Source organism: Asterias rubens, chromosome 3 (assembly GCF_902459465.1).
Source record: "Asterias rubens chromosome 3, eAstRub1.3, whole genome shotgun sequence".
NCBI classification, from domain to species: Eukaryota; Metazoa; Echinodermata; class Asteroidea; order Forcipulatida; family Asteriidae; genus Asterias; species Asterias rubens.
The window spans coordinates 22,158,131-22,175,912 of NC_047064.1; the positions used below are offsets into that span (position 1 = coordinate 22,158,131).

At 37.4% G+C, this 17,782-nt stretch overlaps 2 protein-coding genes across 2 annotated transcripts; one reads left to right on the plus strand and one right to left on the minus strand.

Moving 5' to 3' along the window:
* Positions 1–3,869: 3,869 nt before the first annotated feature.
* On the minus strand, positions 3,870–6,436 carry LOC117288226 (LDLR chaperone boca-like). Its single transcript, XM_033768995.1, has 3 exons — positions 5,935–6,436; positions 4,867–5,102; positions 3,870–4,268 (listed from the first exon to the last, which is right to left on the minus strand). The coding sequence occupies exons 1-3, from the start codon at positions 6,124–6,126 to the stop codon at positions 4,079–4,081; spliced, it is 618 nt and encodes a 205-aa protein (XP_033624886.1). The 5' UTR covers positions 6,127–6,436; the 3' UTR covers positions 3,870–4,078.
* A 154-nt stretch (positions 6,437–6,590) lies between these two features.
* Positions 6,591–14,940, plus strand: LOC117288225 (endoplasmic reticulum junction formation protein lunapark-B-like). Its single transcript, XM_033768994.1, has 9 exons — positions 6,591–6,831; positions 7,670–7,899; positions 8,647–8,705; positions 9,033–9,073; positions 10,853–10,982; positions 11,392–11,523; positions 11,913–12,077; positions 12,919–13,032; positions 13,391–14,940. The coding sequence occupies exons 1-9, from the start codon at positions 6,805–6,807 to the stop codon at positions 13,672–13,674; spliced, it is 1,182 nt and encodes a 393-aa protein (XP_033624885.1). The 5' UTR covers positions 6,591–6,804; the 3' UTR covers positions 13,675–14,940.
* Positions 14,941–17,782: the final 2,842 nt, after the last annotated feature.

A 17,782-nucleotide genomic window follows, 5' to 3' on the forward strand; every position in this document is an offset into this window, starting at 1 on the left:
TGGATCACTATATTCTACTTTTAAAATATCTTTCTAATCATATGCATTTTATAACAAACGGTTACAAACGCTTTTCAAAGACCAACTCGACCGATCCAAGGCAACGTGTTCCTTTAACCAATTCTATAAAACTGAGCCCAGATTGCTAAAAACATTAATGGTGCAGCCTATAGCTCGACCACAGCCAAAGTGAATCGATTCGTACATGGCCGAGAGATGAGTGCAAAATAGTCGGACTCCTTTTTGATAATATGCAAACCAGTATTTACTACTGCCAGTGAACATTGGGAACAAGACAAAGATGGTGGCAACCATGATACAGGTTAACAGTACATGTTGTGTCATTTATTTGTTATCAGGGCCATTGTACAAAATAAAACGCAAAATTATTTGAATGAACTTTTGTTAAATTTCAGTGGAAACTCTATTTATGTACTGTTTTAATTTAAAATTTTCTAAGTATTTGAAGACCACACATTGAAAGAAACTGAACATGTCGGTTTCTATATTTTAATTAATTAATGAATTTAAGAATGGTTTCCATTTCGTTTCAAGGTAACATAAAGAAGAGATTATTCACAGAGCTGCCAACTCCCTGATTCTGCAGAGTTTTCCTTGAAAACCCCCCCCCCAATCCTTCCATGTTCTGTTGAACAAATTTGACAACCTTCCTGATTATGGAAACTTTCCCTATTATGTTGAATGTAATTCTTAAAGGCAGTGGACACTATTGGTAATTACTCAAAATAATTATTAAAAACAAAAATTTCTTGGTGACGAGTGATGGGGAGAGGTTGATGGTATAAAACATTGTGAGAAACGGCTCCTTCTGAAGTGCCAGAGTTTTCGAGAACGAAGTAATTTTCCACGAATTTGATTTTGAGACCTCAGATTTAGAACTTAAAGGTTTCGAAATCAACCATCTAAACGCACACAACTGCGTGTGACAAGGGTGTTTTCTTCTTTCATTATTATCTCGCAACTTTGATGACCGATTGAGCTCAAATTTTCACAGGTTAGTTATTTTATGCATATGTTGAGATACACCAACTGTGAAGGCTAGTCTTTGACAATTACCAATAGTGTCCACTGCCTTTAATATCTCCCTGCTTGTTGTACACAATCTTCCCGATTGGAAGATGCTAATGATGGCAGCTCTGTTTTGAACAAAGGATGGAGACCAGAGATTTGGAAACGTGTGCTACTTATAGCTCTATGAGTGGAACTGAGCACTGCCTAATGAGACCGCTATTTTAAACAAATGTTTGTTGGTCAATAATTTAACCTTAATATGTGTAAGCACCCATGAAAAAGTTCCAATTGTTTTGATTTGATCAGCGTCACATTATTTGTTAGAATAAAGCAGTTTTCATTCAGCCGTTCAGACATGCATCTTTATAATTTACAAAAAGGATAAATTGTCCCAGATGTTTGGCTCTCAATGATACAATTCCTTTGAAAAAAAAGGAAAGAATGTCGGCCGATGCGCTAAGAAGTTGCATGCCTGGTTGTTAAATACGACCCGAAGCCCCCTGAAAACCACAGTCTCTGAATTGTTAGAAAATTTGGTTCATACACACCCCCATCTGGTTAAAAGTACTGTGACTTGTAACATCTGGGCGGTTCTATTTCTAGATTAAGGGGGAGAGGGACCAGGCCATGTGGCCATTTTCTTGGAATGTTCACATTCGTGAATTTTTGTCCAAAGTGTCACCTTTATTCCATTGTTTCATTTTCCAGTAAACATTGTGTGGATTGACAATGAAATATTAACAATTTATTTATTGTTTTGTGTATCAATAATAAATTAAAAACCAAACTGCCATTCCTTGGAGCATGTGAAATAAAAAGGACTCCTTAAAACTGGCACGGAACTGTCAGACTTTTCCCATTTTATATTATTTATTATGACTTTTCGACTTATTGGATGGATCGAAACACATAGAGAATGTTTTGTGTTTGGTCAACAAAACAATGTGAATAATAATGACATTTGAAATGGTTTGCTATATTATTACTATTAAAAGTAGTTGAAGATTCTTCCAAGAGTAAACTTTAAAACAATTTTCAGAAATGGAGTAATTTTAATATTTTTTCGGATATTTGTACAAAGAGTAATAATATGTACTTCTGTGTAGGAACTTCTGGAAATTAAAAAAAAATTGTATTTGACTTGATAGGATTACTGTTGTTTTTGATTTAGTGTGATGCGTAAAGGGAAGGGTCATGGAGTGGCTTTTGTCAACGTAATGCTGATTTATGGGGAAAATAATCATTGGGGGGGGGGGGGGGGAAGGGGAGGGAATACATTTTGGGAAATCTGTCTTAAGATAGTTTTTATATATTGTTAGCTTCAATTAGCTAGGGGAAAAAGTCAATCTTGTTTTGTTTCCAAATTGCTTTTATTATATGGAAAATCAAAATAATGCATAAAATTGACAAAATATACACCATTACTTGTCGGTTTCTTGGTCGACTGATGCTCTTTTTGAGTTCTACATGGAACACCTCGTCCTCCCAAAAAAGAAACTTGGTTTGAAAAATATGAGATGTGAAGATTAGGCTGTATAGAAAATTGCAGACTAGCGGAATTGGCAGACTGTTGCGTTTGGGTTAGTCAAGGTGGTCATTTACTTCAACGCATGATTGTGTCTTAGCAGTAGCCCCCAATTCCGATGGCCTTAAATACAACACACACCAAAATATATATAAAAATAAGGTTAAACAAGAACAAATGGGGTGTGTTATACCATTCTCATACAAAATATAAAGTTTTTAAGGCACTTGAAATTTGAACTTTATAGCTCTTTTACATAATTCAACAAAATAATTAACCACATTTTGTTGTTTAAATCACTTCTCTGGTGATAGAAGCATAGAGAAATCTCCTTAAATGTTGATTTACATGGATTGTTCAATGACCCTGCTATGCCTGTACTGGGAATGCATAAAGTAAAAGAAATACAAAATAATTAAATGGGTTCCATTTCACGAAGAGTGAAGAATGATCTTAAAGGCAGTGGACACTATTGGTAATTACTCAAAATAATTATTAGCATAAAACCTCACTTGGTGACGACTAATGGGGAGAAGTTGATGGTATAAAACATTATGAGAAACGGCTGCTTCTGAAGTGACATAGTTTTCGAGAAAGAAGTAATTTTCCACAAATTTGATCTTGAGACCTCAGATTTAGAATTTGAGGTCTCCAAATCAAGCATCGAAACACACAACTTTGTGTGACAAGGGTGTTTTTTCTTTCATTATTATCTCGCAACTTCGACAACCAATTGAGCTCAAATTTCCACAGGTTTGTTATCTTATGCATATGTTGAGATACACTAAGTGAGAAGACTGGTCTTTGCATTACCAATAGTGTCCAGTGTTTTTAAGTGTGATACAAATCACTACTGTGACACTGACAACTCATCTTAAGATGAATCTTAGTATTTTATGAAATGAACTTTATAATTTGAAACAAGATGAATAATATCAAGAAATAGAAACAACTTGGACAACTCAAATTTTGAAAATTGAAATACTTCACCTGGAAAATAACAATTCTAACCCTACCCCTCTCAACATCTAAAACAATGAAGGCCTGTATGAACCGAAAAAAATGCTTGGTTTTTCAACCCTTTCTGCACCTTTACAAAAAAACGTTTAAACTTAAAAAAAAGTGTGACCTTAAAATGAAATAAAGTTATCAAGCCATGTCTGAATTTGCAGCTTGATCATAGGCCCTAGGCCCAATTTCATAGAGCTGCTTAAGCAGAAAGTAATGCTTATAAAAAATATTGTCTGCTAAGCACAAATGAGCAGGATACCAGTCACAAATTGTACATGTGACATGGTATTTTGGCTGGTAACCTTGTTCTGGTCAGCATAGTTCTGTTGTGCTTAGCTACTTCTTGTGCTTAAGCAGCTCTATGAAATTGGCCCCTAGTCTGCTGGTCTTAAAAAATGATTGAATATATTCAAGACTTGAACGGTGTGTTCAACTCAATGTAAGTAAAAAAAAGTACTGATATTTTGAACCACAAACTTTGAGATGCCGATCAACAAGTCATGGACGATTTTATAATTCATCTTTGTCGATTGGCACCCCCTTTCCGCCGACTTCTTTCCCAGAGCCTTTGCCATAGTAGACTTGGCTCTCGATTGATACTTCTTTGCACCTGTCCTGCTGTATGAGGAAATCTTTGATTTCCCATGCAACACTTCCGTCAGTCAGAAGAAAGATGACACGATCGCTACTCACAGGATATCTGCAAAGGAGGACAAAAAGGAACAGCAAATTAATTGTTTTGTTATAGGGCTAGATAGCTCAGTTGGTAAAGCGCAAAGGTTGTTGGTTCAAATCCTGCTCTCGTCAATTTCCAGCTGTTGGAATGGCTCTTTATTTTATATCTCAGTAAAGCAAAAGTGTATCTGTGAGAAGAAGCAGAGCCTGGTTTCATGCCCAAACACTCTGATAGGAGGAACCATTTACAGTGAAACTTTCAAAACACACAGGGGCAAGCTACAGACCTACGGTGTGGGAAAGAGTCAGTCATTAGCAAGATCGATGGGACTGGCCAAATTACCTATTTATAACAAGAATGTTATAACAAGAATGTTATAAAAAGAGGGCAGCAAAACAAAGAAATACAGAGCAAAAATGAGATTGGGGACTTAAGAATGTAGTCTTTATATTTATAAGCAGAACCTCTTCTAAACAGAGTTATCTTTACAATGAGAGCAGACTGTAGTAAGGTTGATCCCAACCCTTTAACAAAATGTTTCTTGACTCGTCGAGACCAACCTCTGGAAGTAAGGTTGATCCCAACCCTTTAACAAAATGTTTCTTGACTCGTCGAGACCAACCTCTGGAAGTTGAAGTGAGCATTGAAAAGCTGACTCTGCCACCTGACTGTGATGTCATCAGTCTCTTCCTGGGTCGGATCACCTGACACGGAGACAAACATCATCAACGTCTTGCCTTTCTTGGTTAGCTTCATGGCAGACTCAGGGTTACTAAGATCCATTTTAGACATGTCAATAGTCGGTGAAGGTCGCTTGTGCTCCGGGAGGTCGTCTGGATCATGTTCATCCTCAGCATCCTGTAAAAAATAGGGAAATGTAGAAGAGTTTATAAATAATACAATTTGGTTTCATCAAGAAAATCGGTTTTGAGGTCAATTTGGAACAACACAGTTGGGTTACAGTTTCCAATTATTAAATTGAATTTATGAACAAATCATTATCACTGTTGACAAAGCTTGTTGATTCCATCGATCATGCGTCATGTATGGCCATTTATTATTGTTTAACGAACCCACTTCTGTCCGACTATGATCTGACCAATCAATACGCCTCTCTTACGCCTCTAATTATGCATGACGTCATAATTCTTACCCAAATTGAGGCTATGGGCGAAGTCCCCCATCACTTGCAGTGGCTGCGCCCATCGCCTCGTTTTGGATTAGTATTGTGATGTACCTCATGTGCATAAATTTTAAGAGAGGCGGATCATCCAGTGTGGTTTTGAATAATTCATAAACTATTCCAGCCTGCAATATGGTTACATATAGTGAATGCATCAACACAGTGAGTAAAATCAACCCTCCAACTGCATTCATTACCATTAAAATTAAATTTCATCCACTGTTGTATTGAATTATACCAGTCTGCAAATAAATAGAACACTCATTAATTAGGGAGTTAATGAAACATCAGCAGTCAAACAGAAATTAATAAAATAAATTTTTAAGAAAACAAAACAATTTTTTCTTGGTTTTAATTATTAAAAATTATATAATAAAATTAATAGTATCAATAATTATTTTCTGACACTAAAAATAACATGACTGGCAACAAATCTCTAAGAACCAGATACAAAGTCCAACCACAACATCCTGCTTTTTCAATTAATAAGGAATTAAACCAACTAACTTCCCACTCGTCGAAAAGTCTTTCCAAATCTGCATCATTGTAGTCTCGAAGATCTTTCTTCTTCTTCTTCTTCTGTTTATCGTCGTCAGAATTCTTTTTCTTTTCAGCATTCACCTCCAGCAGAACTGCAAGAATCATCATTACAAAGAAAACCGTCCATAGTTTCCTCAAACCGAAGTTCTCTTCTGCCATTTTTCTGCTGACACACTTTCCAGCTTTCCTGCAGATGAAGTGATATGCAGACGATACGAGATATAATGTTTTGTTAAGGAATATAACGGGACCGTAAAAGCACCAAAATGACCAATCCGCGATAAGTCTACGTGTAACTAAACAACTTAATTGACCCAATTTAATTGCTTAAGCAGCTATGCACACGTGTTCCACAGGAAACAGTGAATGACCAAAATGTAATTTCTATGAACTTGTCAGCTTGATCGTTTGAAATCGGAAGGTCGTTCTTTGCAAAGTTGGAAGAGACGAAATCAAGAGATAAAAAAGATAATTTTCAGATTAATTATTTGTCTTTTTTTCTGCTCCAATTTGTAAAATAAACCCAGGCGTCTATCGTGACTAAGAATGGTAAACAATAAAAGATGATTTGGGGATCTGACTTATACTAGTCTGGTGCCAGTCCAGCTAGTGTGTGAATGGAAACGTTGAAGAAAAAGGTACCAGTCCAAAATGTTGCACGAATTTCGCTGAAATCAAAATTGCGTGATTGATGCTTTCGGCACATTCTTGCGAAACCAGATCACATATCGACCTCCAGATCTCTCTCTGTCAATGATGCTTTTTCCTCCGTTGACAGGAATTTAATTGATTCGTCGATTCAAAAGGGTTCTCAAGTCTGTAAAGAATAGAACTGCCATGGGGACATTCATTTCAAAGTTATGGGTGAGTATTTTCTGTTGATATTGAATATTTTCCGCTTCCACATTCCATGATGACAATTAATTTCCTTCCTTTGCTTTTTTGAAATCAGATTCAGTAATTAGTATTTTCCACCCTTCGCACTAATTGCGTTTTAAACATTGGTGTTAATTTTCGTATTTCTAGACCTCCTCAACTTACATTTTTATGTGATTTCAAATACGGAAGTAAATCTGGTTTTTAAAGGAACTTAAATTTCCTTCCTCCCCATCCACATGTTTTACTCCAAGTCCGACCTATTCCATCTTGTGAGCATGATGGGGGGGGGGGGGGGGGGGAGTAGGAGGGGGAGGTGATGTGTGTAAACTTGTTGTGATAAGTAGTTAAACTCCAACAGTAATTTCGAGTGTCATTTATTTAGTTTAATTCAAAATCTATTGTATTTGGTAGACCCAGCTAGGGGCCGTGTACCACTCTTTGAAAATTGTGACATCTGCAGTCGATCGTCTGTTGATGAGATGTCAAAATAAACAAAATAATAAAAAAAAAATTATTTGCACACATTTATTTCATTGCTGCCCTACATTTAAACTTACACATTTTACAAAGTTTTATAAATATATTCAAATTATGAGTAGTTTACAGTATTACTTAGTATCTTAGTATATGAAAGTTTACAATGATTTAGATAGTTATATATTAGGAAGCAAAGGCCAGGGATCGCAGCGTCAAAGAATAGCTCCTATAGTCAGAACAGTCCTGGAACTATATGAGATGAGGTTCATTCCTCTATCATCTATTGTGCGAAACAAACCTCTTACTCACTTTTTTATTCTGAGATGATTCTTTTTTTCCTAACCAGCGGAAGCAATCCACCATGGAGCAATTAGAGTCCATCGAGAAACGGATGGATACTCTCCTCGGCCTAAAGCGACGTGACACGCAGCGAGAGAAGCAGTATATGGGGTCCTTGCTCCTTTACTCAGTCATCCTGTACCTCATGATGGCGCTGTTCTTCTATTTCTACTACGAAGCTAAAGATTGGAAAGGTCGCGCTACCCAGATTCTACCGTTTCTTCTCTTTCCAGTATTGTAAGTAATTGGAGTCTTATTATAGATCATCATTCGGCAAAGACTTGTGTCCGTGTCTGCCTCATCCTCAAATTGTAATGGGGGCGCATTCCTGGAGTCGCCCCCATCACCTGGTCTCTTTCAATTGAGCCTGCTCCTCTCAGCTCTCCTACGCTTTTACCACTCCACTTTGCCACATTGTCTATCCAGCACAGCTTAGGGCGACCTCTGCTTCGAATTGTACTCTTAGGCAGACCGTCTATAACTGCGCCGGGTTTACAAGGTGCTGCAGCGCACTTGGAACCACTGCCAGAATCACAGTAGCGAACCCAATTTCTTTTATATGTGCATTACACCACACATTTTACCTACAGCTTTACTTCCCATCGATAGGACAAAGGAGGACTGGTTAACTGTCTTGCCTAAAAATACACAGGTGTCGCGACTTGGACTTGAACCCACCCTTTGCTGATCAGAAATACCAGAGCTTGAGTTTGGTTCACTTGACAGCTCAAACACGTCATGCCACAAGTGACAAAGTTAAAGTTTAAAAGTCAATTCTGGGATCAGAAAGTCAATTATTAAGGGAAGTTGTGGCTGAAACACCAGATCAGTCATGATATGTATCCTATTGTAGTCCTGAGTTTTTATTTTAACGCCTAGATTGAAGCCGCCACAAGCAGAATAGCGGTCTTCGGAAGGCATGATGTGACTCTAACCTTAAACAAAAATGTTGAATCAATGAATTTTGTTGTCCTCTCTTCTCAGGATCTATCTAATAAGGAAGATACTTCAGTGGTATTTTGTGAAGAGAATTGCCAGGAATCGTAAGTGATGTTTATTCATATGGAAGGGGGGTTGTTGAATGTGGGGGGTAGATCTACAAGGCCACTCAAAGGTTTTACTGGACCAGAATTTTTTCAAATTTATAAGGCAAAATCAAAATAAGAAACAAATAGGTCACGGATTTAGCCGTCGCAAAATGTTTAGATGAAAAAAAGACATGTGTAATAAATTCAAAATGACCATCTAGTAAAGTACGATAGGATACAAAAAGTTTCTTCTGTTTGTACAGCTGTAATGAACCATTGAGTTGTGTATCATAGACTTGGATTTATTTGAAGTTTACATTTTATTCTTTTCTTTTTCTCAAGAAATGGCACTGGAAGACTTGAGAGCAGAGAAGAAGAAAATTGTAAGTGAAACTGAGGAATTTGATTGAATTTCAAGGTTGACAAATGTATCCTATTCATTCATTCATTCAGTCGATGCGGAGCATCGGATGATGGCCCTCCAAATAATTAGATAATTACCATGATTGAATAGTATTATTTTCCCTTAAGTATATATTACTATAGTTAACTGCTTTTGTTATATATTATTTTTGATACAGCTTTTACCACTTTTTTTACTTTTCTCTGCATATCCACCATATAAAGAACCACTGTCTTTGTGTTTGTTTGTCCTGTTAGTGTTTGTCCATGTCTTTCCATGTGTAACTTTTTGTGTGCTTTAAATATCCCAGGCATTGTTCTGAAAAAAAACTACGTTTGTATTTACTCACATCCCTGGGGGACTCCACCCTACAAGCTTGCTTTTGGGAGTCCTCCACCACTTAATCTATTGTGTATCTTTACTACTCTATGTTATATCTTGTCATCTGAAATGATTGAGTGGAAATAAAACTGAACTGAACTGAACTGAAATGTGTTGGTCCTCCATTGCTGTATGCAGCTCTTCCCGACGCAGTCCAGAGTCCCGGCGCAAGGTGTCCACATAGGTGGTTTGTGGTCTGCCTCGTAAACAGTGACCTTTAAGTAGGGGCCTGTTCACTGTGACTCCATTGAAGGCTTTACTAGGATCCTTCCTTACCCAACAAAATCCACCATCCTATGGTAACTAAACACCCAAACTATTTGCCGCTGTCCATGGCATCCCTGATCCCATGAGTGATTTACTTGGATCTTTCCTTACTCATCTAACAAAATCCACCATCATGTTAACTAAACACCCAAACTATTTGCCGCTGTCCATGGCATCCTTGATCCCATGAGTGATTTACTTGGATCTTTCCTTACTCATCTAACAAAATCCACCATCATGGTAACTAAACACCCAAACTATTTGCCGCTGTCCATGGCATCCCTGATCCCATGAGTGATTTACTTGGATCTTTCCTTACTCATCTAACAAAATCCACCATCATGGTAACTAAACACCCAAACTATTTGCCGCTGTCCATGGCATCCTTGATCCCATGAGTAATTTACTTGGATCTTTCCTTACTCATCTAACAAAATCCACCATCCTATGGTAACCAAACACCCAAATATTTTGGTCTTGGACTCTGATCACTCCTGGTGGTACATGGTGGTATAGGCCTACCTGATTTGATGAGTGATTGACTAGGATACTTCCTGAATCTAACAAAATCCAGCACATCCAAGACGTTGGCCTCTGATTACGGTGGTCTACCTGATCCTGTGTAAAGTATAATTGGTGCAGTCCTCAGTTCAACGGAATCGAGTAAAACGTAGAGGTGGATTCTGATAGGTTGGAGTAATTGGGGGAGGGTCCTGAATCATTGTGGACTGAATACTTCACTACAACCTCCATATGAGAGAGGAGTTCTAAGTCATCACACTTTACCGTAAATCTTTTCAATGATCTGGGCCCAATTTCATAGAGCTGCTAACCACAAAAATTTGCTAAGCATGAAATTTCTTCCATGATAAAACAGGATTACCAACAAATTTTCCACGTGATTTTCAGGATAAGCAAACAACAGGTGAATACCAGTAACACGCAATATGCAACAAATAGAAATTTGGTTGGAAATCCTGATTTTATCAAGGAAGAAATTTCATGCTAAGCAACTTTTTGTGCTTAGCAGCTCTATGAAATTGGGCCCTGTTGTCCTAAAATACTGGAAGCTAATTTTATATAATTTTTATTTATTTATTGTCCCTGATAGCTTGAAGAGGTTAAAGACAAGGAGAGTTACAAGAAAGCAAAGGAGATTTTAGATCGATTCGACCCGGCCTCATCTCCCCCTCCTCTCCAACAAGCGACTCCGTCCACATCCAAAGCCATCGCCCAACCAGGTTGGTTCAGTTATATCAATCGTATAGATGATCTTCCCATCAAGTGAACTTGGCAAACTCCCACAAGGGGATATAAACATTAAACTGGCAACAGCCAATCTCTCTCATACAAACATTGGTCTAACGTCTATGATTATGAATTGCACAAATCCATAAGTTGTGATTCAGTAACTAGATGACAATACTTATTCTAGTCATTGTGAAATCAGTGGTTAGCTTGTAGTTAGAGCCTACAACCTTGTGATTGCAAGTCCTGCAGAAGACTAATCAGTGAACCACTGAGACATTAAGAAACAATTTCATCAGTCAAATTCATAAAGTGTATAAATTAATGAAGTTTTAAAGAATTTTCAGTTATAGCAAGATTTTTTTCTTGATCTGAAACTTGATTTATTTTCTTTGTCCCTAGTTCCTAAGCTTCGGCAGAGACCAATGACAGCAAGGGGTGTAAGAACCCCAAACACACCAATGCAGAGACCGCCAGTCAGAGGCCCCCCTAGTATGGCACCTAGACTCACTCCACAGCAGCAACTTATGATGAGTGAGTATCCAACAGCCTGTTTCCACCAAAGACCAAAATGTCATATGCTCTTTTCAAAATCATGGCTTGTGTTGGGGCTGGCTTGGGCTGTGGCTTGGGTTGTGGCTTGGGTTCAATCTTGGTAGCATCCATACAATGGTCAGAGCCTAAGCCAGAGTCAAAGCCGAAGCTGAAGCCATGGTATTCCAAAAGGACCCACATATGACACATATTGTAATTTGTTATTAATTTTCATCTGTTTGGAATTCCAATCTTATTTAAGATCAAAACCTTCGTTTCGACCTGAAAGAAATTTGAGAATTGAGCATGCACGGTTGAAAATTGCCTTTTGAGTACCCATTATTGCATCTTAATAAAGTGGTTGTGTCTTTCTTCATGTTCTTTTGTAGGACCCCAGACCACAGCTCGCCCCATCCTGCCCAGAGAGAGAGGCACAGTGGATAAACTTGTTGATTTCTTAGTCGGTGACGGACCATCCAGTCGCTATGCACTGATTTGTAAACACTGTTATTCACACAACGGCATGGCACTGCAGGAAGAGTTTGAGTATCTAGGTAAGAAGTGAACCCTTACTTGGTCTTAGCTAGATGGGATTGTGTGGATGGAGGACCACCACCAGCTATGATCATGGTCCAATTTTGTAGAGCTACTTTGGTGTGTTGTGTCCGAGCGGTCAAGTATACTGGACTCAAGCTCTGGTGTTTTTGATCAGGGTTCAAGTCCGGGTCATGACACTTGTGTACATGTACTTAAGTAAGACACTTAATCATGATGCTTTGTCCTTTGGATGGAACATGAAGCCGTTGGTCCTGTGTGTTGTGTAATAACCCATAATAACATAATAAGTAAAATAACCCAGTTAGACTTATTGCTAAAAAGAAGGAGTTTCTGGCAGCACCTTGTTTGCCCGAGGCCAGTAAACTCAGGCCTGGACAAGTCTTGTGTTTTTCAATGACTAAAAGTACCACACTGTGTAATTTAAACAAGAAAATTATGTTCAATGTTGGCTTGTTGAGTCTGGTAAATATCTTCCAATTATGTTTGGTATTAAAAGCAAACTTAATTCTTAGAACAAAAACTAATGAGATATTCTCTTAGTGTTTGTTCAAATAAAAATAGTACATTTTAAACTGTGTAGAAAATCTCTCATTACAGTGTGGTCTTGTATTATGCAGGTCCAGTATATATTGTTAACTACAAGCCCTGTCATCTGGTTGATTTTTCCTTTTTATTCTTTGAATCAAGCCATGTAGTGTCTCAACGATCAGTCACCATTCTAGGTGCCATTCTGAGAATCTAGTAGACCCCCAGAGCATATCATGTGTTTTAATAATGTGTAAGAAGATTTCACCGTTGAACACTGTTTTTTATTGTTCTGTTTCTTGATTGTTTCAGCCTTCAAGTGTGCTTACTGTGGAGTATTAAACCCGTCCAAGAAAGTTCGTCCAAATGCTCCTCCACTCCCAGTTGCAACACCGCCTCCCCAGAGGCAAGGCTCTCCTCAAAGGGGTAAATATTCACAGTTTTTTCCTGTAAATCAATAAGATTCTGAAATTCTCAGCCCCAACATCTGCTTTTCTGTGCGTTGGACCTTCCATCGTCTTCTCAGGTCTGTAAGGCATATGCTTTGGCACATTTTTGAGCTCCTGGTAAACGTAGTTTATTGATGAAGAAACATTAATTTACTACTGTAAAACATTTTTTTATTTTAAAATTACCACAAAGTTTTCATTCAATGACCTTTTGATCACAATGAATATGAAACTAAAATTAATTACTTTTTCCCCCTCCACTTCACCCCCTCCCCTCATTGTCTTCTCTATTCACTTCTCACATACCCATTAATTGCCTCATTAACAATACACAGTCTCCGAGAACCAGCTACAAGCAAGAGGCAGCAATGCCAGTGATGGCGGCAGCCAATCAGATTCCGATCTGGGCTCGTCAAATCCCAGCACGCCGACCCCTGCCCCTCTCATGAACCCAGAGGCAGAAGGATCAACCCAGGATGAAGGAGAAGCGGATCATCCTGAGGACCAAGACGACACCCCAGGGGAGGATGACACACAAAGTGACGCACCATCTGACGGACAGAGTGGGGCACCCAGTGATACACATGGTGTGGAAGAATCCTCATTAAGTACAAGCTGATAAAACAAACTTCATAACTTATTCTTTTCTTTCGGTTATTGCATGCATTTATTTGTTTTTTTCTTCAGATTTTGATAAGTTATTATGAATGATCGTCAATATTTGATTGGCAAACTGTGGAGATGTTTTTCTTGAGTGTCCTAAACTGGATTTATCTCAAATCTGCTCACAGACGCTTGCCTCGCCTTAGTGAAGAGTTCATTAACAACATAATTGATATTCTACTATGTCTATGCACTATTTCTAAAATAAAAAACAGTAATTCTGTCTGGCAATTTCAGTGAAAATGATTCAGATTATATACAAAGCTCAATTGCTTGCCATGCCTGTGTGTCAGACTAAACCAAAACAAATAATTAAAAAAATCTTGCAAAACGCTTAATCCATGCAGTTTCTTGATGCTTGTAATGTTTTCTAGCTTGTCTTGTAATGCTTGTCTAGTTAGAACAATTACCAAAAATGCGCAAGATTACCGTTACATCTTGTTGAGATCGATTTTAGGAAAGTTGATCTAAATTCATGTTTACCTTCTGAAACCCTACGGTGTAATTTAGATTGCTTTTCTTCTTTTTTGACGTTTTTTTTTTCTTCAGTTGTTTTCAACTTGTGCAAAGCCATGGTGTTACATTTGAACATAATCTAAAACAAACCTGCCAAATTTCAATCATAAAAATGGTTTGACATTAAAATCTTGTTTATATATAACTCGGCTATTGGTGGCCATTATTAGAGGCCATGTGTCTTTATTGTTTAAGATACTTGAAGACATAATGATGCCAGATGTATCCATTCATTAATTTATCGATTGATGTGAATAATTTTTCTCACATTTTTTGTAAATAGTACAAGAATTATTTGATCATCATAACAAAATATTCACGGGTTATGTTGTTGTAAAAATGTGATTGTCATGTTTTGCTGTTTGAAACTGAGTAATTATTGTATCTGTAACTTGCCAAACGAATGGAATATATTGATGTCAAATGTGGTTTGATCTGTGAACCTTCTTGGAGGAACCACAAAAACATGTTTAAAAAAACGTTGCTTTTAAAAAAGCAAGGACAAGTTTATAAAAGCGTCCTGAAAGTATTCTTAGCATTTAAAAAAGCAAGGAACGTTATTAGTGTTGGGGCATAAAATGCAGTTTCTCACAGCCCAATAGTTTCTTAAACTCCTGTTGCGCACAATTTGATTGCAGTTTTTGAATTATAACTTAAATTTGGAATTACAATTGCAGTGTTAAATAAACAAACAAATCTCTTGAAAGTGAGCTTTGGTGCTTCTTTTTTGTTTTGGACTCCATAACATACACTCTGAAGCTAATTTGATTAATAAATTGTGGGTGCTTTTGTAAAAGTCTCACATGCTTGAAAATTAAAAACAAGTGACATGTCTGTGAAAATTGTTTGAACTAGTGGTTATTTTTGCTTTAAGATTGTTTGTTATCAAATTTGTGTCAAAAATTGAAAAAATCACAAGGGGTAAGTCCAGCTTTTTCATCAAATTTTGGCTGAAAAAAAAAGAATAAAATCACAAGGGAAAAGTCCAGCATTTTCATCAAATTTTTGCCTTAAAAGGTTAAAATCACAAGAGGTAAGTCCAGCATTTTCATCAAATTTTTGCCTTAAAAGGTTAAAATCACAAGAGGTAAGTCCAGCATTTTCATCAAATTTTGGCGTAGAAAGGATAAAATCACAAGGGGTAAGTCCAGCATTTTTACCAAATATTTGCTTAAAAATGATTCACAAGGGGTAAGTCCAGCATTTTCAACAAATGTTGGTCTAGAAAGGATAAAATCACAAGGGGTAAGTCCAGCATTTTCAACAAATGTTGGTCTAGAAAGGATAAAATCACAAGGGGTAAGTCCAGCATTTTCAACAAATGTTGGTCTAGAAAGGATAAAATCACAAGGGGGTAAGTCCAGCATTTTCATCAAATTTTTGCCTTAAAAGGTTAAAATCACAAGAGGTAAGTCCAGCATTTTCATCAAACTTTTGCCTTAAAAGGTTACAATCACAAGAGGTAAGTCCAGCATTTTCAACAAATGTTGGTCTAGAAAGGATAAAATCACAAGGGGGTAAGTCCAGCATTTTCAACAAATGTTGGTCTAGAAAGGATAAAATCACAAGGGGTAAGTCCAGCATTTTCAACAAATGTTGGTCTAGAAAGGATAAAATCACAAGGGGTAAGTCCAGCATTTTCAACAAATATTTGCTTAAAAATGATTCACAAGGGGTAAGTCCAGCATTTTCAACAAATGTTGGTCTAGAAAGGATAAAATCACAAGGGGTAAGTCCAGCATTTTCAACAAATGTTGGTCTAGAAAGGATAAAATCACAAGGGGTAAGTCCAGCATTTTCAACAAATGTTGGTCTAGAAAGGATAAAATCACAAGGGGGTAAGTCCAGCATTTTCATCAAATTTTTGCCTTAAAAGGTTAAAATCACAAGAGGTAAGTCCAGCATTTTCATCAAACTTTTGCCTTAAAAGGTTACAATCACAAGAGGTAAGTCCAGTATTTCAACAAATGTTGGTCTAGAAAGGATAAAATCACAAGGGGGTAAGTCCAGCATTTTCAACAAATGTTGGTCTAGAAAGGATAAAATCACAAGGGGTAAGTCCAGCATTTTCAACAAATGTTGGTCTAGAAAGGATAAAATCACAAGGGGTAAGTCCAGCATTTTCAACAAATGTTGGTCTAGAAAGGATAAAATCACAAGGGGTAAGTCCAGCATTTTCAACAAATGTTGGTCTAGAATGGATAAAATCACAAGGGGTAAGTCCAGCATTTTCAACAAATGTTGGTCTAGAAAGGATAAAATCACAAGGGGGTAAGTCCAGCATTTTCAACAAATGTTGGTCTAGAAAGGATAAAATCACAAGGGGTAAGTCCAGCATTTTCAACAAATGTTGGTCTAGAAAGGATAAAATCACAAGGGGTAAGTCCAGCATTTTCAACAAATGTTGGTCTAGAAAGGATAAAATCACAAGGGGGTAAGTCCAGCATTTTCAACAAATGTTGGTCTAGAAAGGACAGAATCACAAGGGGGTAAGTCCAGCATTTTCAACAAATGTTGGTCTAGAAAGGATAAAATCACAAGGGGGTAAGTCCAGCATTTTCAACAAATGTTGGTCTAGAAAGGATAAAATCACAAGGGGGTAAGTCCAGCATTTTCAACAAATGTTGGTCTAGAAAGGATAAAATCACAAGGGGTAAGTCCAGCATTTTTACCAAATATTTGCTTAAAAATGATTCACAAGGGGGTAAGTCCAGCATTTTCAACAAATGTTGGTCTAGAAAGGATAAAATCACAAGGGGTAAGTCCAGCATTTTCAACAAATGTTGGTATAGAAAGGATAAAATCACAAGGGGTAAGTCCAGCATTTTCAACAAATGTTGGTCTAGAAAGGATAAAATCACAAGGGGTAAGTCCAGCATTTTCAACAAATGTTGGTCTAGAAAGGATAAAATCACAAGGGGTAAGTCCAGCATTTTCAACAAATGTTGGTCTAGAATGGATAAAATCACAAGGGGTAAGTCCAGAATTTTCAACAAATGTTGGTCTAGAAAGGATAAAATCACAAGGGGGTAAGTCCAGCATTTTCAACAAATGTTGGTCTAGAAAGGATAAAATCACAAGGGGTAAGTCCAGCATTTTCAACAAATGTTGGTCTAGAAAGGATAAAATCACAAGGGGTAAGTCCAGCATTTTCAACAAATGTTGGTCTAGAAAGGATAAAATCACAAGGGGGTAAGTCCAGCATTTTCAACAAATGTTGGTCTAGAAAGGACAAAATCACAAGGGGTAAGTCCAGCATTTTCGACAAATGTTGGTCTAGAAAGGATAAAATCACAAGGGGGTAAGTCCAGCATTTTCAACAAATGTTGGTCTAGAAAGGATAAAATCACAAGGGGGTAAGTCCAGCATTTTCAACAAATGTTGGTCTAGAAAGGATAAAATCACAAGGGGTAAGTCCAGCATTTTCAACAAATGTTGGTCTAGAAAGGATAAAATCACAAGGGGGTAAGTCCAGCATTTTCAACAAATGTTGGTCTAGAAAGGACAAAATCACAAGGGGTAAGTCCAGCATTTTCAACAAATGTTGG